The following is a 22,451-nucleotide window of genomic DNA, read 5'->3' on the forward strand; positions in this document are numbered from 1 at the left end:
TAAGCAGCCTCAGCAACTACTCTTTTTTTTTTTTTTTTGTCATTGTTGTAAATATATCTATCACACAGCTTTTGCCAATTCAACTTTTTATAGGTATACAACTTATTTATAGTACTCAAAGCAATCGTCTGTGCAACCCTGGACTTGTAGCTATTTTTTATGGTAAATTCTGTCCCCTGTATTTCACAGGTTGACGTAGTAGCAATGTTAAAAAGAGACGCTCAAAGAAAAATGTAATAGCCATGGGCACAACTATGGCTTATAATAGTTTTTGATCATTCTCTTCATCATTCAACTCCCCCCCGCCCCCAGGTTAACCCTTATTCGTCCTTTGCTCTACTCTCACAGAATTGCTGGAATCCACAAATACCAAACTGTTGCCCCTGAAGCTGACGCTAGAGGTGGCAGCTTGGTTCATCTTGCTTGTTTTCCTCTTGGAGATCCTTCTTATGTGGACATCCAGCTTTTTCCTCTTCTGGAAGAATGCCTGGAATGTCTTTGACTTTGTTGTCACCATATTGGTAAGAATGGGTACCTTGATAATTAGTTTAGCTGGCTGAAGAACGTGCCTAGGTGAATCAAAATGATAAGAAAAATTAAAATGATTAGATTACAGGAAGAAAATTAAAAATTTAACTAAATTTCCTTGTTTTGCTTTTTTTTTCTAAAACTGTGAAGCAATCATTGCAGGAATTGTTGGTATTAGGGGCCCTGGTTGTACAGTGGTTAAGCATTAGGCTGCTAACCAAAAGGCCAGCAGTTTGAATCCACCAGCCACTCCTTGAAAATCCTATGGGGCAGTTATACTCTCCTAAAGAGTCACTATGAGTCAGAATCAACTTGACGGCAATAGGGAGAGGCAAGGCAGAGTCTAACCATAATATCAACCCCAAACCCTAACAACTGCCAGCTACTGAATGTTTACTAAATGTCAGGCACTGTTCTGCATTATCTCATTTGAGTCCCACAACAACTCCATGAGATAAGCACTTTTTTTTAATCTCCTTTTTATGTCTGAGTTAGTTGAGGTACAGGGTTTAAGTAATTTAGTACAGAAAGGTTGAATAGGAAACATTTCCCAGAGAATGTTATTCAAGGGGTATTTTTTTTTAATGCTTAGGCAACTATGAAGAGAATGAGAGGAAGAAGGAACCACTGTCCTGGTACTTCTGTGTATATTGCTCATAATATGTGTGTTTCCCACAGTCCCTGATTCCTGAGGTTGTGGTGCTAGTAGGGGTAACAAGCCAGTCGGTGTGGCTCCAGTTGCTGAGGATCTGCCGGGTGCTGAGGTCACTCAAACTCTTTGCACGATTCCGTCAAATTCGAGTCATTATTTTGGCCCTGGTCAGGGCCCTTAAGGTGATTTGACTGTTGCAGCTAAACCAGGGAAAGGTGGATAAACATGGGAGCTTAACATGAAACGAGAGTCTGGGTGGGTCAAAGAAGGCAATGAAAAGGCTCAGTGAAATGTTATTGGATGAGAAGGGGCTGGGAACAAGCTTAATGGTCTAGAAATGACTGGGTTCAAGACTGCAGATGAGGGTTTGGCTTGGGGATTGCCAGAGTGGGCTTGCCTAGGCGGGAGCAGCCTAGCCTGGCCCAGCTCTGACTGGAGACCATGGCCTCTAGACCATGACCTTCCTCTTGATGTTGCTGCTGATCTTCTTCTACATTTTTGCTGTGGCTGGTGTCTACTTCTTCGAAGGCTATACCCGTTCAACTCGCCAGGACCTGGAGTACCACATGTTCTTCTCGTAGGCGGGGCTGGGGGAAACCTGGGTGAGGGGAGAGAGTCTGGGAAAGGGACCAGGAAATTAGTCCTAAATGTAGTTAATACGAAAAAGTATAATCTAATGTAAGAAAGTGGAGTAGATAAACACGGTAAGGAAAGGGAAAGAGAAAGCAAAGGAATAGTGAGTGGTGTTACCTCTGATTTTGAGTATAGGACAGCTGGCCACTCTATAGGACAGAGTAGAACCGCCCTCATAGCCATAGGGTTCCCAAGGAGCAGCTGGTGGATTTTACTGATGATCTGTTGGTTAGCAGCCAAGCTCTTAACTACTGAGCCACCAGGGCTCTATGTTTACTCTAGGTTTTACAAATTCAAACACACCCTTATCAGCCATACTTCAATAGCAGCATACTCCTTCAGTGGTTAAGCCCTGGCTTCTATGCCTCGGTTACCTTATGTGAAAAACGAGGATAGTAGTGTTACCTCATAGAAGTGTGAGGATGAAATGAGGTAATGCACTTACGCACTTAGCATAGTACTTGACGTACTGTAAGTGATCAATAAGTGTTACTCCTACTCTTAAGCAGGGTCACTGGGTTTACTCACCCTAATCACGATAGGCCCTTTAGGTGTGGGAATTACAGAAGCACTTATACTCATTCAAAAGTAAGACCTGGATAAGGTCACAAAGAAAGCACTGATTGTTAGTAGAAGTCAACTTGAATTTGGAGGAGATAATCTTCCCTGGTGGCCCAATGGTTAAGTACTGGACTGCTAACCACAAGGTTGCTGGTTCAAACCCACCAGTCGCTCCGAAGGTGACCTGCTCCTGTAAAGATAACAGCCTCGGAAACCCTACAGTGCTGTTCTACTCTGTCATATAGAGTCGCTATGAGTCAGAATCGACAGGACGGCACACAAGAGCAACAACAGCAATCTTATTTAGAAACTGAAATCTAATCTTTTCAGTACCTCTCAGGTCTGTCTTAGATTCCAACAGGTAGTTTTATAAAAGTATTGAGTGAAGGAAATCCTAGGATTCATCCAGTTCAAGCCCTGATGTTTTCAATAAATCGTATATGGGGAACTAGGAAGGAAAGAAGAACTATTTGGACAGCTTCCTGAGAACTTTTGTGATATATTCTTGACGGTTATTTGGGATCACATATGTTTATGTAACATATTCATCCGTTTACTTGCCTGTCAGTTCGTATCATCCATATCAGCTAAATAGGGATGATGTTTGCTAAATTTGTAAGTGACCTGTTAGGTGATGTCCACAGAGAATGTTGAATGAACTTAAAAAAATGATATCTAGTTGTTGATTCATTCATTAAAAAAAAAAAAAAAAAAAAAACAGCCAACACCTGTTTATTGAGTATACCCCAGGTACTAAAGGAAATAGTGAGAGGTATTCATATATTGTTCATGATAAAGGAAAACCTTATAAAATATCCTCGAACTGAAGAATGATAAGCTGGAGTATTGAGTATGCTAGAAAAGGACCCAAAGGCCAGAATACATTACAGAGAAACGTTCTTATGTTGCTTTAAAAGTAAGAATGATACTGATTCTAAGAGGTTTAGATCTCTGCTTCTATATATAGATATGCACTCCTCCATTTTCTTTAGGGACGTGCTAAATTCCCTAGTGACTGTGTTCATTCTCTTCACCTTGGACCACTGGTATGCATTGCTTCAAGATGTCTGGAAGGTACCTGAAGTCAGCCGCACCTTCAGTAGCATCTATGTCATCCTTTGGTTGTTGCTTGGCTCCATTATTTTTCGAAATATCATAGTAGCCATGATGGGTAAGCAAGTAGGAATTGAAACTTGATGGGGGGCATAGCTGGGAAGAAGTGACTGGGAAAGCTGGGATTCGTAGATGTGGATAGAGAGAACCTGGTGTAGCAGGAAGGCATGGGGCCTGAAATGGACATTTCACTTGGTTTCCCCTCACCCAAGCCCTATCCCCAGAGTTGGTCACCAGCATCTGCCAACTCCTGGTGGCTCTTTGGGGCAGTTACTAACTTCCAGAATATCAGGAACGAGCTGAATGAGGAGATGACACATCTGGAGGTTCAGCATAAAGCCGGCATATTCAAGCAGCAGATTATCCAGAGGTCTGCTTCCCCATTTTCAAACGCAGCCTTAGTTCTCAAGGGTTTCCTGACCTCATTCCCCGTTCCTACTACTTGGCCATGATCCCTCTTTTCCCTTGTGACAGAAGATTTCCCCCAGAGTTACAAATTCCCCCAATGTAGAATGTCACCTGATTCTCTATCCAGTGTTGGGGCTTCTCCAATCTTTTTCACCCCTTTCCTACAATTCTTTCCTCCCACTCAGTGTTTTCCATTTTTTCATCTGAATTCTTTCTCTCTCTCTCTCTCTCTTTTTCCCTTACTATATTCCTGCTTGATACAGCTGTCTTCATTCTTTTGTATTTTGTTTTGCAGGAGACAAAACCTGTCCCCTGAGGCAATGAAGTCAAGTCATAGCAAAATCGATACCAGGTTAGGAGTGTATATGTGACCTGGGATGGAAAAACATGGAAGAGAGGGTAGAAAAACAGAGATAAAGATTGACTTTGAGAAAGAATTCATTCATTTAATAACTGTTCATTATAACGGGTTGAATTGTTACCCCCCAAAAAATATATGTTCACATACTAACCCCCAGAACCTGTAATGTGACCTTATTTCGAAAAAAGGTCTTTGCAAATGTAATTAAGTTAAGGATCTCAAGAGGAGCTCATCCTGGATAATCTGGATGGGCCCTAAATCCAACAAGTGTCCATATAAGAGACAGAAGAGGAGCAAAGGAAATGGACAGACACTTCACCAAAGAAGACATTCAAGCGGCTAACAGACATATGAGGAAATGCTGGCGATCATTAGCCATTAGAGAAATGCAGATCGAAACTACAATGAGATACCATCTTACCCCGGCATTACTGGCACAAATAATAATAAAAAAAAAAGAAAATAACAGATGTTTTAGAGGTTGCAGGGGGGTTGGAACTCTTATGCACTGCTGGTGGGAATACAAAATGGTACAACCATTTTGGAAAATGATATGGTGCTTCCTTAAAAAGCTAGAAATGGGAATACCGTATGATCAAGCAATTCCACTCCTAGGAATATGTCCTAGAGAAATAAGAGCCATCACATGAATAGACGTATGCACACCCATGTTCATTGCAGCATTGTTCACAACAGCAAAAAGGTGGAAACAACCTAGATGCCCATCAACAGATGAACGGGTAAACTATGGTACATACACACAATGGAGCATTATGCAACAATAAAGAACAATGATGAATCTGTGAAGCATCTCATAACATGGATGAATCTGGAGGGCATTATGCTGAGTGAAATAAGTCAATCACAAAACGACAAATACTGTTTGAGACCACTATTATAAAAACTCATGAGAAGATTTACACATAGAAAGAAACAACCTTTGATGGTTACGAGGGAGGGGACAGGTAGAGAGGGAAAAACACTAGATAGTAGATAAGTGATAACTTTGATGAAGGGTAAGACACTACACAATAGAAAGTCTACACAACTTGACGAAGGCAAGGTCGTGGATGCTGCAAGACATGTCCAGACCCCCTGAGGGACCAAATTGCTGGGCTGAGGGCTCTGGGGACCATGGTCCCTGGGACCATGGGACCATCTAGCTCAATTGGCATAATAGAGTTTATAAAGATAATGTTCTGCCTTCTACTTTGGTGAGTAAAGTCTGGGATCTTAAAAGCTTCTGAGCGGCCATCTAAGATACTCCACTGGTCTCACCCTGTATGGAGCAAGGGAGAATGAAGAAAACCAAAGACTGAAGGGAAAGATTAGTCCAAAGGACTAGTGGACCACAACTACCACAGCCTCCACCAGACTGAGTCCAGCACAACTAGATGGAGCCGGGCTATCACGACCGACTGCTCTGGCAGAGATTACAATAGAGGGTCCCAGACAGAGCAGGAGAAAAATGTAGAACAAAGTTCTAACAAAAACAAAAAAAAACAGACTTATTGGTCTGACAGAGACTGCAGAAACCCCAAGACATGGCCCCTGATACCCTTTTAGGTCAGTAATGAAGTCATTCCTGAGGTTTGCCCTTCACCCAAAGATTAGACAGGCCCATAAAACAAAAGGAGACTAAATGGGCACACTAGCCCAGGGGCAATGTTGAGAAGGCAAGAGGGGACAGGAAAGCTGGTAATGGGGAACCTAAGGTCAAGAAAGGGAGAGTATTGCCATGTTGTGGGGTTGGCAACCAGTGGCACAAAACAATATGTGTATTGTTTAGTGAGAAACTAGTTTGCTCTGTAAACTTTCATCTAAAGTACAATAAAAATAAAAAAGGAGACAGAAGAACAGAAGACACAGGGGAGACGAGAAGGCAATGTGAAGATGGAGGCAGAGATCGGAGTAGTGTAGCCACCCACCCATACTGCCACTGAGTCCAGAGTAGAACTGCCCCATAGAGTTTCCAAAGCTGTAAATCTTACTAGAAGCAGACTGCCACATCTTTCTTCTGCAGAGGGGCTAGTGGGTTTGAACCATTGACCTTTTGGTTAGCAGCCAAGTGCTTTAACCACTGTGCCACCAGGGCTCCTTAATGTAGCCACAGCCTAAGGGAATCCAAGGAATGCTGGGCAGCTACCAGAAGCTAGAAGAGATAAGGAACCTTCTCCCCTAGGGCCTCCAGAGGGAATATGGCCCTGCCAACACTTTGATTTTGGACGTTTGGACTCCAGAACTGTGAGAGAATGAATTTCTGTTGTTTTAAGCCACCAAGTTTGTGGTAATTTGTTATAGTAGCCACAGAAAACTCATGCAAGCATCTTCAACGAAACAGATACTGCTTTCAAACCTGAGTTCAGTAGTGGACAAAATAGCAGAAGGAGAAATAAAATCATTTATCTACTCAATGAATAATTATTGAATACTTATTGGGTACTTGGGATATATCAAGTGAACAAAATAGACTATAATGCCTGCCCTCAGGGAGCTTACATATTGGTAGGGAAGAAAGAGACAATGAAAAATGAACATATTGAAGCCTCGGATAAGTAAAGCATTACTGAAAAAGATGAAGAAAGTGGGGGGCCTCACTCTACCTGATTTTAGAACCTATTATACAGCCACAGTAGTTAAAACAGCCTGGTACTGGTACAACAACAGGCACATAGACCAATGGAACAGAATTGAGAACCCAGATATAAATCCATCCACATATGAGCAGCTGATATTTGACAAAGGCCCAGTGTCAGTTGATTGGGGAAAAGATAGTCTTTTTAACAAATGGTGCTGGCATAACTGGATATCCATTTGCAAAAAAATGAAACAGGACCCATACCTCACACCATGCACAAAAACTAATTACAAGTGGATCAAATACCTAAACATAAAGACTAAAACGATAAAGATCATGGAAGATAAAATAGGGACAACGTTAGGAGCCCTAATACAAGGCATAAACAGAATACACAACATTACCAAAAATGACGAAGAGAAACCAGATAACTGGGAGCTCCTAAAAATCAAACACCTATGCTCATCTAAAGACTTCACCAAAAGAGTAAAAAGACCACCTACAGACTGGGAAAGAATTGTCAGCTATGACATCTCCGACCAGCGCCTGATCTCTAAAATCTATATGATTCTGTCAAAACTCAACCACAAAAAGACAAACAACCCAATCAAGAAGTGGGCAAAGGATATGAACACGCACTTCACTAAAGAAGATATTCAGGCAGCTAACAGATACATGAGAAAATGCTCTCGATCATTAGCCATTAGCGAAATGCAAATTAAAACTACGATGAGATTCCATCTCACTCCAACAAGGCTGGCATTAATCTAAAAACACAAAATAATAAATGTTGGAGAGGCTGCGGAGAGATTGGAACTCTTATACACTGCTGGTGGGAATGTAAAATGGTACAACCACTTTGGAAATCTATCTGGCGTTTTCTTAAAAAGTTAGAAATAGAACTACCATACAACCCAGAAATCCCACTCCTCGGAATATACTCTAGAGAAATAAGAGCCTTCACATGAACGGATATATGCACACCCATGTTTATTGCAGCTCTGTTTACAATAGCAAAAAGCTGGAAGCAACCAAGGTGTCCATCAACGGATGAATGGTTAAATAAATTGTGGTATATTCACACAATGGAATATTACGTATCGATAAAGAACAGTGAGGAATCTGTGAAACAGTTCATAACATGGAGGAACCTGGAAGGCATCATGCTGAGTGAAATTAGTCAGAGGCAAAAGGACAAATGTTGTATAAGACCACTATTATAATATCTTGAGAAATAGTATAAACTGAGAAGAACACATACTTTTGTGGTTACGAGGGGGGAGGGAGGGAGGGTGGCAGAGGGTTATTTACTGATTAGTTAGTAGATAAGAACTACTTTAGGTGAAGGGAAGGACAATACTCAATACATGGAAGGTCAGCTCAACTGGACTGGACCAAAAGCAAAGAAGTTTCCTGGATAAACTGAATGCTTTAAAGGTCAACGGAGCAAGGGCGGGGGTTTGGGGACTATGGCTTAAAGGGACTTCTAAGTCAATTGGCAAAATAATTCTATTATGAAAACATTCTGCATCCCACTGTGAAATGAGGCGTCTGGGGTCTTAAATGCTAACAAGCGGCCATCTAAGATGCATCAATTGGTCTCAACCCACCTGGATCAAAGGAGAATGAAGAACACCAACGTCACACAATAACTATGAGCCCAAGAGACAGAAAGGGCCACATGAACGAGAGACGTACATCGTCTTGAGACCAGAAGAACTAGATGGTGCCCGGCCACAACCGATGACTGCCCTGACAGGGAGCACAACAGAGAACCTCTGAGGGAGCAGGAGGATAGTGGGATGCAGACCCCAAATTCTCATAAAAAGACCAGACTTAATGGTCTGACTGAGACTAGAGGAATCCTGGCGGTCATGGTCCCCAAACCTTCTGTTGGCCCAGGACAGGAACCATTCCGGAAGACAACTCATCAGACGTGGAAGGGACTGGACAATGGGTTGGAGAGAGATGCTGACGAAGAGTGAGCTACTTGTATCAGGTGGACACTTGAGACTGTGTTGGCATCTCCTGTCTGGAGGGGAGATAGGAGGGTAGAGATGGTTAGAAACTGGCAAAATTGTCATGAAAGGAGAGACTGGAAGGGCTGACTCATTAGGGGGGATTAAGTGGGAGTATGGAATAAGGTGTATATAAGCTTATATGTAACAGACTGATTTGATTTGTAAACGTTCACTTAAAGCTCAATAAAAATTATTTAAAAAAATGAACATATTGAATAAGTAAATTATTTAATATGTTAAAATATGATTAGCATTATGAAAAACTAAAAAGTAGAACAGGGTAAGGGGAATTGGATGCATAGGGCGGGGGTTGAGGATGGGTTGTACTTTTCAACAAAGTGGTCAGAATTGCCTCATTGAAAAGGTAACATTTAAGCAAAGCCTCGAACGAGGTGAGGGGAATACTATGTAAATATCTACGGGAAGAGTGTTTCAGGAGAGGGAACACCCAGTGCAAAGGTCCTAAGGCAGAAGCATGCCTAATGTGTTTGAGAAACAAGGAGGCCATTGTGACAGGAGCAAAATGAGCAGTGGGAAGGAGAAGGGCTGGTAAGAGATGAGATCCAAGAGATGATGGAGTCCCCATCCTTTATGGCCATGGGGGCCATTGTAGGGACTTGGGCTTTTCATTCTGAGTGAAATGGTGAGCAGAGGAGTGTCTTGAAGTGACTTATATTTAAGAAGGATTACTCTGGGGGGCAGGGCCAAGATGGCAGAATAGACAGACACTTCCAACGAGCCTTCTTACAACAAAGGCCCCCCAAAACAAGTGAAACGATTATATTTATGACAGGCTAGGAGCCCTGAACATCAAAGGCAAAGTCAGAAAATGGACTGAGCAGCAGGGGGAGGAAGAGACGGTTCAGAAGCAGAGAGGTGTTACCTGACCTGAATACCCGGGAGCCTTCAGGTACCATTCCCGGGAGCGGCTGCAGCAGGCTGGTGGTGCCTACTCACACCTCCGGAACTAGAGAAGAACGGCACTCTCGGCAAAAGCTAAGTACTTGCGTGTATTTTACCACGCCCCCCCCCTCCCCGCCCCACCTCCAAGTTGGCTTCAGTGGCTGTTGATTTCTCTGGGCCTGTGATAGGCCTTGTTGAGCACCTAGAGCCATCCTCCTGGCCTTGGAGAAGGAATAAATTCACAACTGGGGGAAAAGATAATTTGCCAGCTCCACTAAGCTGGGGAGCTCAAGACAGAGACAGCTCCTGCCCAGGCATGAATGGCCCATGGAATTTGAGTACCTTTCCCTCCTGCATGGACCTGTTTGGGCTTATTTAAGGAGAATAGGCCTTTGTTGGCAGACTGCAACTGTTTCAGCTGTGTGGTGGAGAGGTGAGTGAGTGATGTTTAACACCACTTCACCTATTAAACAGGGTCCTCACCTACCCACATCAGGGGCCTAAGGACTGGTGAGTCTGCTCAGGTCACCCAGCCACCCGCAACAAGGGTCCAAGGAAAACTGGTACCACCCAGTCCTTACAACCAAAAACTTTTGGTGCCCATGGTCCGTCTGCAGAACCCACCCACCTGTGCGCTCTAGGGAACAGGGATGTGCTTCCCTCAGAGACACTTGGGAGATGATTCTCAGCTCCCTGCCTTGTTCAGAGTGTGACCCCCTGCTGCAACCAGATACTGGTACCTACACCAATCACCCCTGCCCCTCTAAGACTGTAAGACAGAGCCTGTACCACACACTTGATGACGAAGTACCTGGACACCTGAGCTGAATCCATACAAGAAAAGTGAATGGACTCCTAGACTGATATACCTGATAACAGCTCTAGCCTTCTGGTGACAAGATGTCAGACCTTCAAAGGTGAAAATAATCAGGCTGGCTCATTCAAGCAACCCATTTGGGCATACCAAAACAAAACAAACCAAAAAGCTAGGATATAGTAAGCGAACAAAATAAATTAATACAATAACTTATAGATGGCTCGAAGACAACAGTCAATATCAAATCACATAAAGAAATAGACCATGATCACTTCAACAAGCTCTCAAAACAAAAAATTGAGGGATCTTCCAGATGAAAGTACCTTCCTGGAGTTACCAGATGAAGAATACAAAAGATTAATATACAGAACTCTTCAAGACATCAGGAAGGAGATCAGGCAGTATGCAGAACAAGCTAAGGAACACACAGATAAAGCATTTGAAGAAATTAAAAACATTATTCAGGAACATAATGAAAAACTTAATAAGCTGGAAGAATCCATAGACAGCAATTAGAAATTCAGAAGATTAACAATAAGATCACAGAAGTAAACAACTCAATAGAAAGTCAGAGGAGCAGAATTGAGCAAGTGGAAGGCAGAATTGGCGAACTTGAAGATAAAGCGCTTGGTACCAATATATTTGGGAAAAAATCAGATAAAGGAATTTTAAAAAATGAAGAAACCTTAAGAATGCTGTGGGGCGCTATCAAGAGAAATAACCTACACAACTGGAGTACCAGAACAGGGAGTGATAACAGAAAATACTGAGAGAATTTTTGAAGATTTGTTGGCAGAAAACTTCCCTGATACCATGAAAGATGAGAAGGTATCTATCCAAGATGTTCATCGATCTCCACATGAGGTAGATTTTAAAAGAAACTCACCAAGACATGTTATAATCAAATTTGCCAAAACCAAAGATAAAAAGAGAATTTTAAGAGCAGCTAGGGATAAACAAAAAGTCACGTACAAATTAGTGTCAATAAGAATAAGCTCAGACTGCTCAGCAGAAACCGTGCAGGCAAGAAGGCAATGGGATGACTTACGTAAAGCATTGAAGGAAAAAAAAATGCCAGCCAAGAATCATATATCCAGCAAAACTGTCTCTCAAATATGAAGGTGAAATTAGGACATTTCCAGATAAACAGAAGTTTAGGGAATTCTTAAAAACCAAACCAAAAGTACAAGAAATACTAATGGGAGTTCTTTGGCTAGAAAATCAATAATATCAGATATCAACCCAAGACTAGAACACTGGACAGAGCAATCAGATGTCAACCCAGACAAGGAAATCACAAAAATAAATCAAGATTAAAAAACCCTCAAAACAGGGAAACAGTGATGTTATTATGTAAAAGAAGACAACATTAAAACAATAAAGAGGGACTAAGAAATGTAGTCATACATCTTTCATATGGAGAGGAAGACAAGGCGATATAAAGAAATAAAAGTCAGGTTTAAATTTAGAAAAATAGGGGTAAATATTAAGGTAACCACAAAGGAGATACACTATTGTACACATCAAGATAAAATACAAGAAAAAAATAGAGACTGAGCAGAAACAAAATCAACAACAATGAATAAGAGGATAAGACAATATATAAAGATAAACTACTCAGCACAAAAGATTAAGTGGGAAAAAGAAACGGTCAACAACACGCAAAAAAAGACACCAAAATGACAGCACTAAATTCATACCTATCCATAATTTCACTGAATGTAAATGGACTAAATGCACCAATAAAGACACAGAGAGTAGCAGAATGGATTAAAAACCTTGATCCATCCATATGCTGCCTACAAGAGACACACCTTAGACTTAGAGACACAAACAAACTAAAACTCAAAAGACGGAAAAAAAATATATCAAGCAAACAACCGTCAAAAAAAAGCAGGAGTGGCAATATTAATTTCTGAAAAAATAGACTTTAAAGTTAAATCCACCACAAAGGATAAGGAAAGACACTATATAATGACTAAAGGGACGATATACCAGAATGATATAACCATATTAAATATTTATGCACCTAGTGGCAGGGCTGCAGGATACATAATACAAACTTTAACAGCATTGAAAAGTGAGATAGACAGCTTTATAATTATAGTAGGAGACTTCAACACACCACTTTCGGTGAAGGACAGGACATCCAGAGAGGAGCTTAATAAAGACACGGACAATCTAAATGCCACGAACAACCAACTTGACCTTATAGACATATACAGAACGCTCCACCCAACAGCAGTCAAATATACTTTCTTTTCTAGTGCACATAGAACATTCTCTAGAATTGACCACATATTAGGTCATAAAGCAAGCCTTAGCAAAATCCAAAACATTGAAATATTACAAAGCATCTTCTCTGACCATAAGGCCATAAAAGTAGAAATCAATAACAGAAAAAGCAGAGAAAAGAAATCAAACACTTGGAAACTGAACAATACCCTGCTCAAAAATGACTGGGTCATAGAAGACATTAAGGATGGAATAAAGAAATTCACAGAATTCAATGAGAATGAAAACACGTCCTATCGGAATCTTTGGGACACAGCGAAAGCAGTGCTCAGAGGTCAATTTGTATCAATGAGTACACGCATAGAAAAAGAAGAAAGGGCCAAAATCAAGGAATTATCCCTACAACTTGAACAAATAGAGAGCAACAAAAGAAACCCTCAGACACCAGAAGAACGCCAATGATAAAAATTAGAGCAGAATTAAATGAAACAGGAAAAACAATTGAAAGAATTAACAAAGCCAAAGCTGGTTCTTTGAAAAAAATTAACAGAATTGATAAACCCTTGGCCAAACTGACAAAAGTAAAACAGGAGAAGAAAAAAATAACCCCAGTAAGAAATGAGATGGGCGATATTGCAACAGACCCAACTGAATTAAAAGAATCATCTCAGATACTATGAAAATTTGTACTCTAACAAATTTGAAAATCTAGAAGAAATGGATGAATTCCTAGAAACACACTACCTACCTAAACTAACATAAACAGAGATAGAACAACTGAATAGACCCATAAAAAAAGAAGAGATTGAAAAGGTAATCAAAAAACTCCCGACAAAAAAAAGCCCTGGCCCAGACGCCTTCACTGCAGAGTTCTACCAAATTTTCAGGAAGAGTTAGCACCACTACAACTAAAGGTATTTCAGAGCATAGAAAATGATGGAATACTACCAAACTCATTCTATGAAGACAGCATATCCCTGATACCAAAACCAGGTAAAGACACCACAAAAAAAAAGCAAATTACAAACCTATATCCCTCATGAACTTAGATGCAAAAATCCTCAACAAAACTCTAGCCAATAGAATTCAACAACATATTGAAAAAATAATTCACCATGACCAAGTGGGATTCATACCAGGTATGCAGGGATGGTTCAACATTAGAAAAACAATTAATGTAATCCATCATACAAAGAAAACAAAAGACAAGAACCACATGATTTTATCAATTGATGCAGAAAAGGCATTTGACAAAGTTCAACACCATTCATGATAAAAACTCTCAGCAACATAGGACTAGAAGGAAAATTCCTCAACATAATAAAGGGCATTTACACAAAGCCAATAGCCAACATCATCCTAAATGGAGAGAGTCTGAAAGTATTCCCTTGAAATTAGGACCCAGACAAGGATGCCCTTTGTCACCACTCTTATTCAGCATTTTGCTGAAAGTCGTAACCAGAGCAATTAGGCTAGATAAAGAAATAAAGGGCATCCAGATTGGCAAGGAAGAAGTAAAAGTATATTTGCAGATGGCATGAGCTTATACACAGAAAACCCTAAAGAATCCTTAAAAAAACTACTAAAACTAATAGAAGAGTTCAGCAGAGTATCAGGATACAAGGTAAACATACAAAAATCAGTTAGATTCCTCTAGACCAACAAAAAGAACCTTGAAGAGGAAATCACCAAATCAATGCCATTTACAGTAGCTCCCAAGATGATAAAATACTTAGGAATAAATCTTACCGGAGATGTAAAAGACTCACACAAAGAAAACTACATGACACTACTGCAAGAAACCAAAAGAGACCTACATAAGTGGAAAAACATACCTTGTTCCTCATGGATAGGAAGACTGAACGTTGTAAAAATGTCTATTCTAACAAAAGCGATCTATAGATAAAATGCAATTCCAATCCAAATTCCAGTGGCATTTTTTAATGAGATGGAGAAACAAATCACCAACTTCATATGGAAGGGAAAGAGGCCCAGGATAAGTAAAGTATTACTGAAAAAGAAGAACCTACCTGATTTTAGAACCTATTATACTGCCACAGTAGTCAAAACAGCCTGGTACTGGTACAACAACAGATACATAGACCAATGGAACAGAATTGAGAATCCAGACATAAATCTATCCAAATATGAGGAGCTGATATTTGACAAAGGCCCCAAAACAGTTAAATGGGGAAAAGACAGTCCTTTTAAGAAATGGTGCTGGCATAACTGCATATCCATCTACAAAAAAATGAAACAAGACCCATACCTCACACCATGCACAAAAATGAACTCAAAATGGATCGAAGACCTAAATATAAAATCTAAAATGAAAAGATCATGGAAGAAAAAATAGGGACAACGCTAGGAGCCCTAATACATGGCATAAACAGTATACAAAACATTACTAACAATGCGGAAGAAAACTAGATAACTGGAAGCTCCTAAAAATGAAACACGTATGCTCATCCAAAGACTTCAGCAAAAGAGTAAAAAGATTACCTACAAACTGGGGAAATGTTTTTAGCTATGACATTTCCGATCAGCACCTGATCTCTAAAATCTACATGATACTGCAAAAACTCATCTAGAAAAAGACAAATAACCCAATTAAAAATGGGCAAAAGAAAGGAACAGACAGTCCACTAAAGAAGACATTCAGGTAGCTAACAGATACATGAGGAAATGCTCAGGATCATAAGTATTAGAGAAATGCAGATCAAAACTACAATGACATTCCATCTCATTCCAACTAGGCTGGCATTAGCCAAAAAAAACACAAAATAATAAATGTTGTGGAGAGACTGGAACACTTCTACACTGCTGGTGGGAATGTAAAATGGTACAACCACTTTGGAAATCGATTTGGCGCTCCCTTAAAAAGCTAGAAATAAAACTACCATGTGATCCAGCAATCCCACTCCTTGGAATATATCCTAGAGAAATAAGAGCGTTTACACAAAAGATATATGTACACCCATGTTTGTTGGAGCACTGTTTACAATAGCAAAAATGTGGAAGCAACCAAGGTGTCCATCAATGGATGAATGGATAAATTATGGTATATTCACACAATGGAATATTAAGCATCAATAAAGAACCAATGATGAATCTGTGAAACATTTCGTAACATGGAGGAATCTGGAAGGCATTATGCTGAGTGATATTAGTCAGTTGCAAAAGGACAAATATTGTATAAGACCACTATTACAAGAACTCGAGAAATAGTTTAAACAGAGAAGAAAATGTTCTTTGATGGTTATGAGAGGAGGGAATGAGCGAGCATGGGAGAAAGGTATTCACTAATTAGATAAAAAAGAGAAGAATTATTTTAGGTGAGGGGAAAGACAACACACAGCACAGGAAAAGTCAGCACAAGTTTACTAAACCAAAAGCAAAGAAGTTTCCTGAATAAACTGAACACTTCGAAGGCCAGCATAGCAGGGTCGGAGGTTTGGGGACCATGGTTTCAGGGGGCATCTAAGTCAACTGGCGTAATAAAATCTATTAAGAAAACAGTCTGCATCCCACTTTGGAGAGTGGCGTCTGGGGTCTTAAACGCTAGCAAGTAGCCATCTAAGATGCATCAATTGATCTCAACCCCCCTGGAGCAAAGAAGAATGAAGAACACCAAAGACAGAAGGTAATTATGAGCCTAAGAGACAGAAAGGGCCACATAAACCAGAGACTACATCAGCCTGAGACCAGAAGAACTAGACGGTGCCCGGCTACAACCGATGACTGCCCTGACAGGGAACACAAAAGAAAACCCCTGAGGGAGCAGGAGAACAGTGGTGATGCAGACCCCAAATTCTTATAAAAAGACCAGACTTAATGGTCTGACTGAGACTAGAAGGACTTTGGTGGTCATGGTCCCCAGACCTCCTGTTAGCCCAAGACAGGAACCATTCTCAAAGCCAACTCTTCAGCGAGGGATTGGGCTGGACAATGGGATAGAAAATGATAATGGTGAAGAACGAGCTTCTGAGATAAAGTAGACACTTGAGAATATGTTGGCATCTCTTGTCTGGAGGGGAGAGATAAGAGGGCAGAGGGGGTCAGAAGCTGGCCAAATGGACATGAAAAGAGAGAGTGGAGGGAAGAAGTGTGCTGTCTCATTAGGGGGAGAGCAATTAGGAGTATATAGCAAGGTGTATATAAATTTTTGTATGAGAGACTGACTTGATTTGTAAACTTTCAGTTAAAGCACAATAAAAAGAACAAACATGATTAAAAAAAAAAAAAGAAGGATTACTCTGGTTACTGTCTTGATGAAGAACAAAGAAAGGAGTAGACAGACCAGTTAGGAGGCTATGCTGCTATCCAGGCAAGAAACGATGGTGGCTCGGAAATGAGTGTGATATTAGTGAGGTAGTAAGAAGAGATGTATTCAGAAGAAAACAGTCTTTGATGGTTATGAAGGTGAAGAGGGGACGAGAGGGGTATTCACTAATTAGATAGTAGATAAGAACTATTTTAAGTGAAGGGAAAGACAACACACAATACAGGGGAGATCAGCACAACTGGACTAAACCAAAAGCAAGGAAGTTTCCCGAATACAACCAAATGCTTCGAAGGCCAGAGTAGCAGGGATGGGGGTCTGGGGGGCATGGTTTCAGGGGACATCTAGGTCAACTGACAACAAAATGTATTAAGAAAGCATTCTTCATTCCACTTTGGTGAGTAGTGTCTGGGTCTTAAATGCTAGCAATCGGCCATCTAAGATGTATCAATTGGTCTCAATCCACCTGGAGAAAAGGGGAGTGAAGAACATCATAGACACAAGGTAAATATGAGCCCAAGAGATAGAAAGGGCCACCTAAACCAGAGACTCCATTGGCCTGAGACTGGAAGAACTAGATGGTGCCCAGCTACCACAGATGATGGCTCTGACAGGGCACACGACAGTGAATCTTTGTTGGAGCAGGAGAACAGTGGAATGCAGACCTCAAATTCTCGTAAAAAAACCAGGCTTAATGGTCTGACAGAGACTGGAGGGACTCTGGAGGTCATGGCCCTCTGTTAGCCCAAGACTGGAACCATTCCTGAAGCCAACTCTTCAGACAGGGATTGGACTGGACTATAAGACGGGAAATGATACTGGTGAGGAGTGAGTTTCTTCTTGGTTGAGGTAGACACGTAAGACTATGTGGGCAGCTTCTGTCTGGAGGAGAGATGAGAAGGCAGAGGGGGCCTGGAGCTGGCTGAATGGACACGGGAAATACAGTGTGGAGAGAAGGAGTGTCCTGTCACATTAGAGGGAGAGCAGCTAGGGGTACATAACAAGGTGTGTATAGGTTTTTGTATGAGAGACTGACTTGATTTGTAAACGTTCACCTAAAGCACAATAAACTTTAAAAAAAAAGATGTATTTTGAAGGTAAACAGAATTTCTTAATGGATTGGATGTGGAGTATGAGAGAAGAGAATAGTTAAGGATGACTCCAAAGTTTTGGTCTGAGCAACTAGAAGGACGAATTAGTTGAGATGGGGAAGGGGTACAGTTGGAAGAGGTTTGGTGGGCAAAGAGCTGGCTAACTGAAAGGTTAGCAGTTAAAATCCCCGAGCTGCTGTGTAGGAGAAAGATGTGGCAGCCTTCTTCCGTAAGGATGACAGCCTTGGAAACCCTATACCGCAGTTCTGCTCTGTCCTACAGAGTCTCTATGAGTCTTAATCAACTCGACAGCAATGAGTTTTTGGGTTATTAGACAAGTGGTGATATGTGAGTAAAAGTTGTGTGTACAAGTCTGAATTTGGGAGCGAAGCCTAGATTGGAGGTTTAAATTTGCCATTTAGTAGGCATTTAAGTTAGGAGATGAGTTCACTGAGGAAAGGAGTGTACATGGAGAAGATAAGAGCTGAGCCCAAGCACGCTACACTATTAAGAGATGAAGTTGAGGGGGTCAGAGGCTACAGGTGTGGTGTTATAGGCATACAGCCACAGAGTAGGGAGCTAAAGCTTGGCAAAATAAGGTGGGATACTGTCTTAGGTTGGGTTCTCCAGAGAAGCAAAACCAGTAAAACGTGTAAATATAGGTATAGAGAGATTTATATCAAGGATATGGCTCACATGTCTTAGGTTGGGTTCTCCAGAGAAGCAAAACCAGTAAAACGTGTAAATATAGGTATAGAGAGATTTATATCAAGGATATGGCTCACATGGTTGTAGAGGCTGGAATGTCCCAGGTAAGCAGGTATTATTGTGAATACCACTTCTACAGTCACCAGAGCACCCAAGACCCAAGATGGGCAAGTCAGAGGGCAGGGCTGTTGTTCATAGGCTGTGAAGATCGACGAATCCCAAAGATTGGCAGGCAAGACCACAGGGAAGCTGCTAGCTCAAGTCACAAGGACCGGAGATCTGATGAACAGGAGCCAGCTGCAGGATCCAGAACAAGCAAGAGCCCACAGGCCTTGCCAGAATATTCAATTATATTCGATGCAGGCCATACCCCCAAGGAAACTCCCTTTCAACTGATTGGCTATCACAGCAGATCCCATCATGGAAGTGATCAGATAATATCAAATCTCATCATGGAAGTGATCACACCATTTTACAACTATCAAATCACTGAGGATCGTGGCCCAGCCAAGTTGACACACAACCTTAATCATTACAGGTTCTGAGGTCTGAGTAGAATTGAGCACAGAGCTCTATGGTGTGGAGCACTGAAAAGGTGTATCAGATGGGGATAATTGAGGCTGAAAATGCCTACGCTTAGATTTGGGGAGCAGTTTGACCCTTGTTGCCTGAAGTCTCAGCTTCAGGGTATGGGCAGGACCAGGACCAGAATAAGGAATGAACTAGCCATACCCTGTAAATATATTTGAAGCAATAAAATTTTGCCTTTTACCTTACAGAGGAGCTGATCAAAAAAGGGGCACTTTGGACTCAGAAAATTCAGAAGATGAGACGAAACAAAATGCTGTTAAAAAGAATTCAGTAACATCAGCAAAAGCAGAAGATTCCTTGTCAAAAGCAAAAAAGTCCTCATCTTCCTCCTCCGCATCATCCTACTCTTCTTCGGCTTCTGAGTCCAGAGGTCCTGAAGCTATTGGTGAGAAGCAGCTTTCTTGCATCTGAATGCAGGCTCCCCTTTTCCTCTATGAGGCATCCTAATCTTAATAGGAGCTATCGCACTCTGTCTGCTTCCCTATTGTGTCTTTTGCCTGTCTGATTTCCTTTTCTTGGAGTTTCTTCCTTTCCCCTGTACTTCTGCTTTACTCTGGGTAAGTGCAGCCGAGGTTCCCTCTGCACATTGTAAAAAGTGGCCTCTTGGTAATGTACCCTTCTCCTTCGCTGCTTCCTATTTCCTCTTTCATCCCTGCCTCTCCCCCGCAGTAGGATTTACCAGCCTTTAACCAACTTCTACAAGTCGAGACATGCTTCTAAGAAGCATTCTTCCCTACAGGTCAGTTGGACTGGGAGACTCATGTGCACCAGAATCTGCCTGGCCTAATGGACTTGGACCAGGAGGAACGCGTTGTTTGGCCCAGAGATTCACTCTTCCGATATTTTGAGTTGCTGGAAAAGCTTCAGTATAACCTAGAGGAGCGTAAACGGTTGCAAGAGTTTGCAGGTATGGATTTAGGACAGTGATGGGGACGAGGAGTGAAGTACATAGCTGGGCAGAAGGAAGAAGGGTGTCTACTGTTTTGGCATCTCAGCCTCTCGATTTCCACTTCAGACCTAAAAAAGGCACACCCTTGACTCGGCATGTCACATTCTGGGCACAGAAAAAACGTAGCAACTCTGCTTCTCCAGCAGGGGACGCCCAAATCCTATAAGATCTTGTTTCCCGAGAGACAAGTGTCCAATTCCACTTTTTGGGAATTAGGACAAGGTGGGCTTTTGCAGGGTTGGGCAGCCCACCCCTTCTGTAGGTATTTCCTGTCTTTGAATGTCACATTTCAGACCTCAATATAGGGCCTCAGGCTCAGGTTAGACAGCCGTGGGGATGAGGCAGCAAGCAGAAAGCCCACCGGTGCTTACTGCCTGAAGCCCCCAGAAGAGCTTTATGAGTTACAGACTTGACTTCCCTTTTAGTCCCTGCTAGTGTCGGCACTCGGCGTGGCTTGATTGACTAGTCTCAGCCTAGAGAGAAGTGGTGGGATTTAAATAGCGGAGTGTAACATAAGCTGAATTTTTGCCTCTCATTTCCTAAAATTTTTACTTCACCACTTGGAGATTAATTTAAATTAATAAATGTTCCCTCTAAAAACACAAAAACTAGAAGGGTTAGGGGCAGGTTTTTGCCGTTCAATATGGATTATGTTATCTGAGCTTTCTTCCTCATAAGTAGTTGAAATCAACCCAGTGTGAAAATAAGAATTAAATTAGAGAGGGGGAATGTCTGTGGCATGTGTGTGTCTGTGGTGCGTGTGTGTGGTGTGTGTATGGTATGTGTGTGGTGTGTGTGTGGTGTGTGTGTGGTGTGTCTGTGTGTGTGTGGTGTGTACATGTCTGGTGCGTGTATGTTGCATGTGTGGTGTGTGTGTGGTGTATGTGTGTGGTGTGTGTGTGGTGTGTGTGGTGTGTCTGTGTGTGTGGTGTGTACATGTGTGGTGTGTGTGTGGTGTATGTGTGTGGTATGTGTGTGTGGTGTGTGTGGTGCATGTGTGGTGTGTGTGTGGTGTGTATGTGTCTGTGTGGTGTGTGTGGTGTGTGTGGTGTATGTGTGTGGTGTGTGTGGTGTGTCTGTGTGTGTGTGGTTTGTATACGTGTGGTGTGTGCATGTTGCATGTGTGGTGTGTGTGGTGTTTGTGTGTGGTATGTGTGTGGTGTGTGTGGTGCATGTGTGGTGTGTGTGGTGTGTGTGTGGTGTACATGGTGTGCGTGGTGTGTCTGTGGTGCATATGTGTGTGGTGTGTGTGTTGCATGTATGGTATGTGGTGTATGTGTGGTGTGTGTGTGGTATGTGTGTGGTGTGTGTGGTGCGTGTGTGGTGCTTGTGTGGTGTGTGTGTGTGGTGCGTGTGTGCGGCCTGTGTGTGTGTATGTGTGTGTGGTGCATGTGTGGTGTGTGTGGTGCATGTGTGGTATGTGTGTATATGTGGGTGTGTGGTGTGGGTGTGTGTGGTATGTGTGTGATGTGTGTGTGATGTGTGTGTGGCGTGTGTGTGGTGTATGTGGGTGTGGTGTGGTGTATATGTGTGTGATGTGTGTGTGGTGTGAGTATGGAGTGTGTGTGGTGTGATGTGTGTGTGATGTGTGTATGGTATGTGTGGTGTGTGTGTGGTGTGTATGTGGTGTGTATGTGTGTGTGGTGTGTATGCGTGTGTGGTGTATATGTGTGTGTGTGTGTGGCATGTGTATGTGTGGTGTGTGTGTGGTGGGCACTGGAGGGTAATACGAGGAATTAATAATACTGGAACACTGAATTTGAGGCAGAATGTTAGAGACACTTTGTTGTTGGGTGCCATCAAATCAGTTATAATTCATAGTTGAGTAGACCTGCCTCATGGGGTTTCCTAGGCTGTAAATCTTTATAGGAGCAGACCTTGGAGCAGATAGTGGAGTCAAACCCCTGACTTTTCCATTAGCAGCCGAGCACTTAACCATTACGCCACCAGAGCTCCTTAAAGATAGGCTTTGCCTACTTCAAAATGTTGCCTGTGGTTCATCCAGCCCAGCCTTCCCCGT

General features: G+C 41.9%; 1 protein-coding gene across 1 annotated transcript in view; it reads left to right on the forward strand.

The window, feature by feature from the left end:
* CATSPER2 (cation channel sperm associated 2) overlaps positions 1 to 22,451 on the forward strand; it is a 41,131-nt gene that overhangs the window by 13,046 nt on the left and 5,634 nt on the right. The window contains exons 4-11 of the mRNA XM_064292043.1: positions 349 to 521; positions 1,207 to 1,362; positions 1,633 to 1,757; positions 3,367 to 3,545; positions 3,758 to 3,857; positions 4,191 to 4,247; positions 19,671 to 19,867; positions 20,222 to 20,389. Coding sequence (XP_064148113.1) covers positions 349 to 521; positions 1,207 to 1,362; positions 1,633 to 1,757; positions 3,367 to 3,545; positions 3,758 to 3,857; positions 4,191 to 4,247; positions 19,671 to 19,867; positions 20,222 to 20,389 — 1,155 coding nt within the window. The remainder of the gene's footprint in view (positions 1 to 348; positions 522 to 1,206; positions 1,363 to 1,632; positions 1,758 to 3,366; positions 3,546 to 3,757; positions 3,858 to 4,190; positions 4,248 to 19,670; positions 19,868 to 20,221; positions 20,390 to 22,451) is intronic.

The sequence above is a fragment of the Loxodonta africana genome, chromosome 10 (assembly GCF_030014295.1).
Source record: "Loxodonta africana isolate mLoxAfr1 chromosome 10, mLoxAfr1.hap2, whole genome shotgun sequence".
Classification (NCBI taxonomy): Eukaryota; Metazoa; Chordata; class Mammalia; order Proboscidea; family Elephantidae; genus Loxodonta; species Loxodonta africana.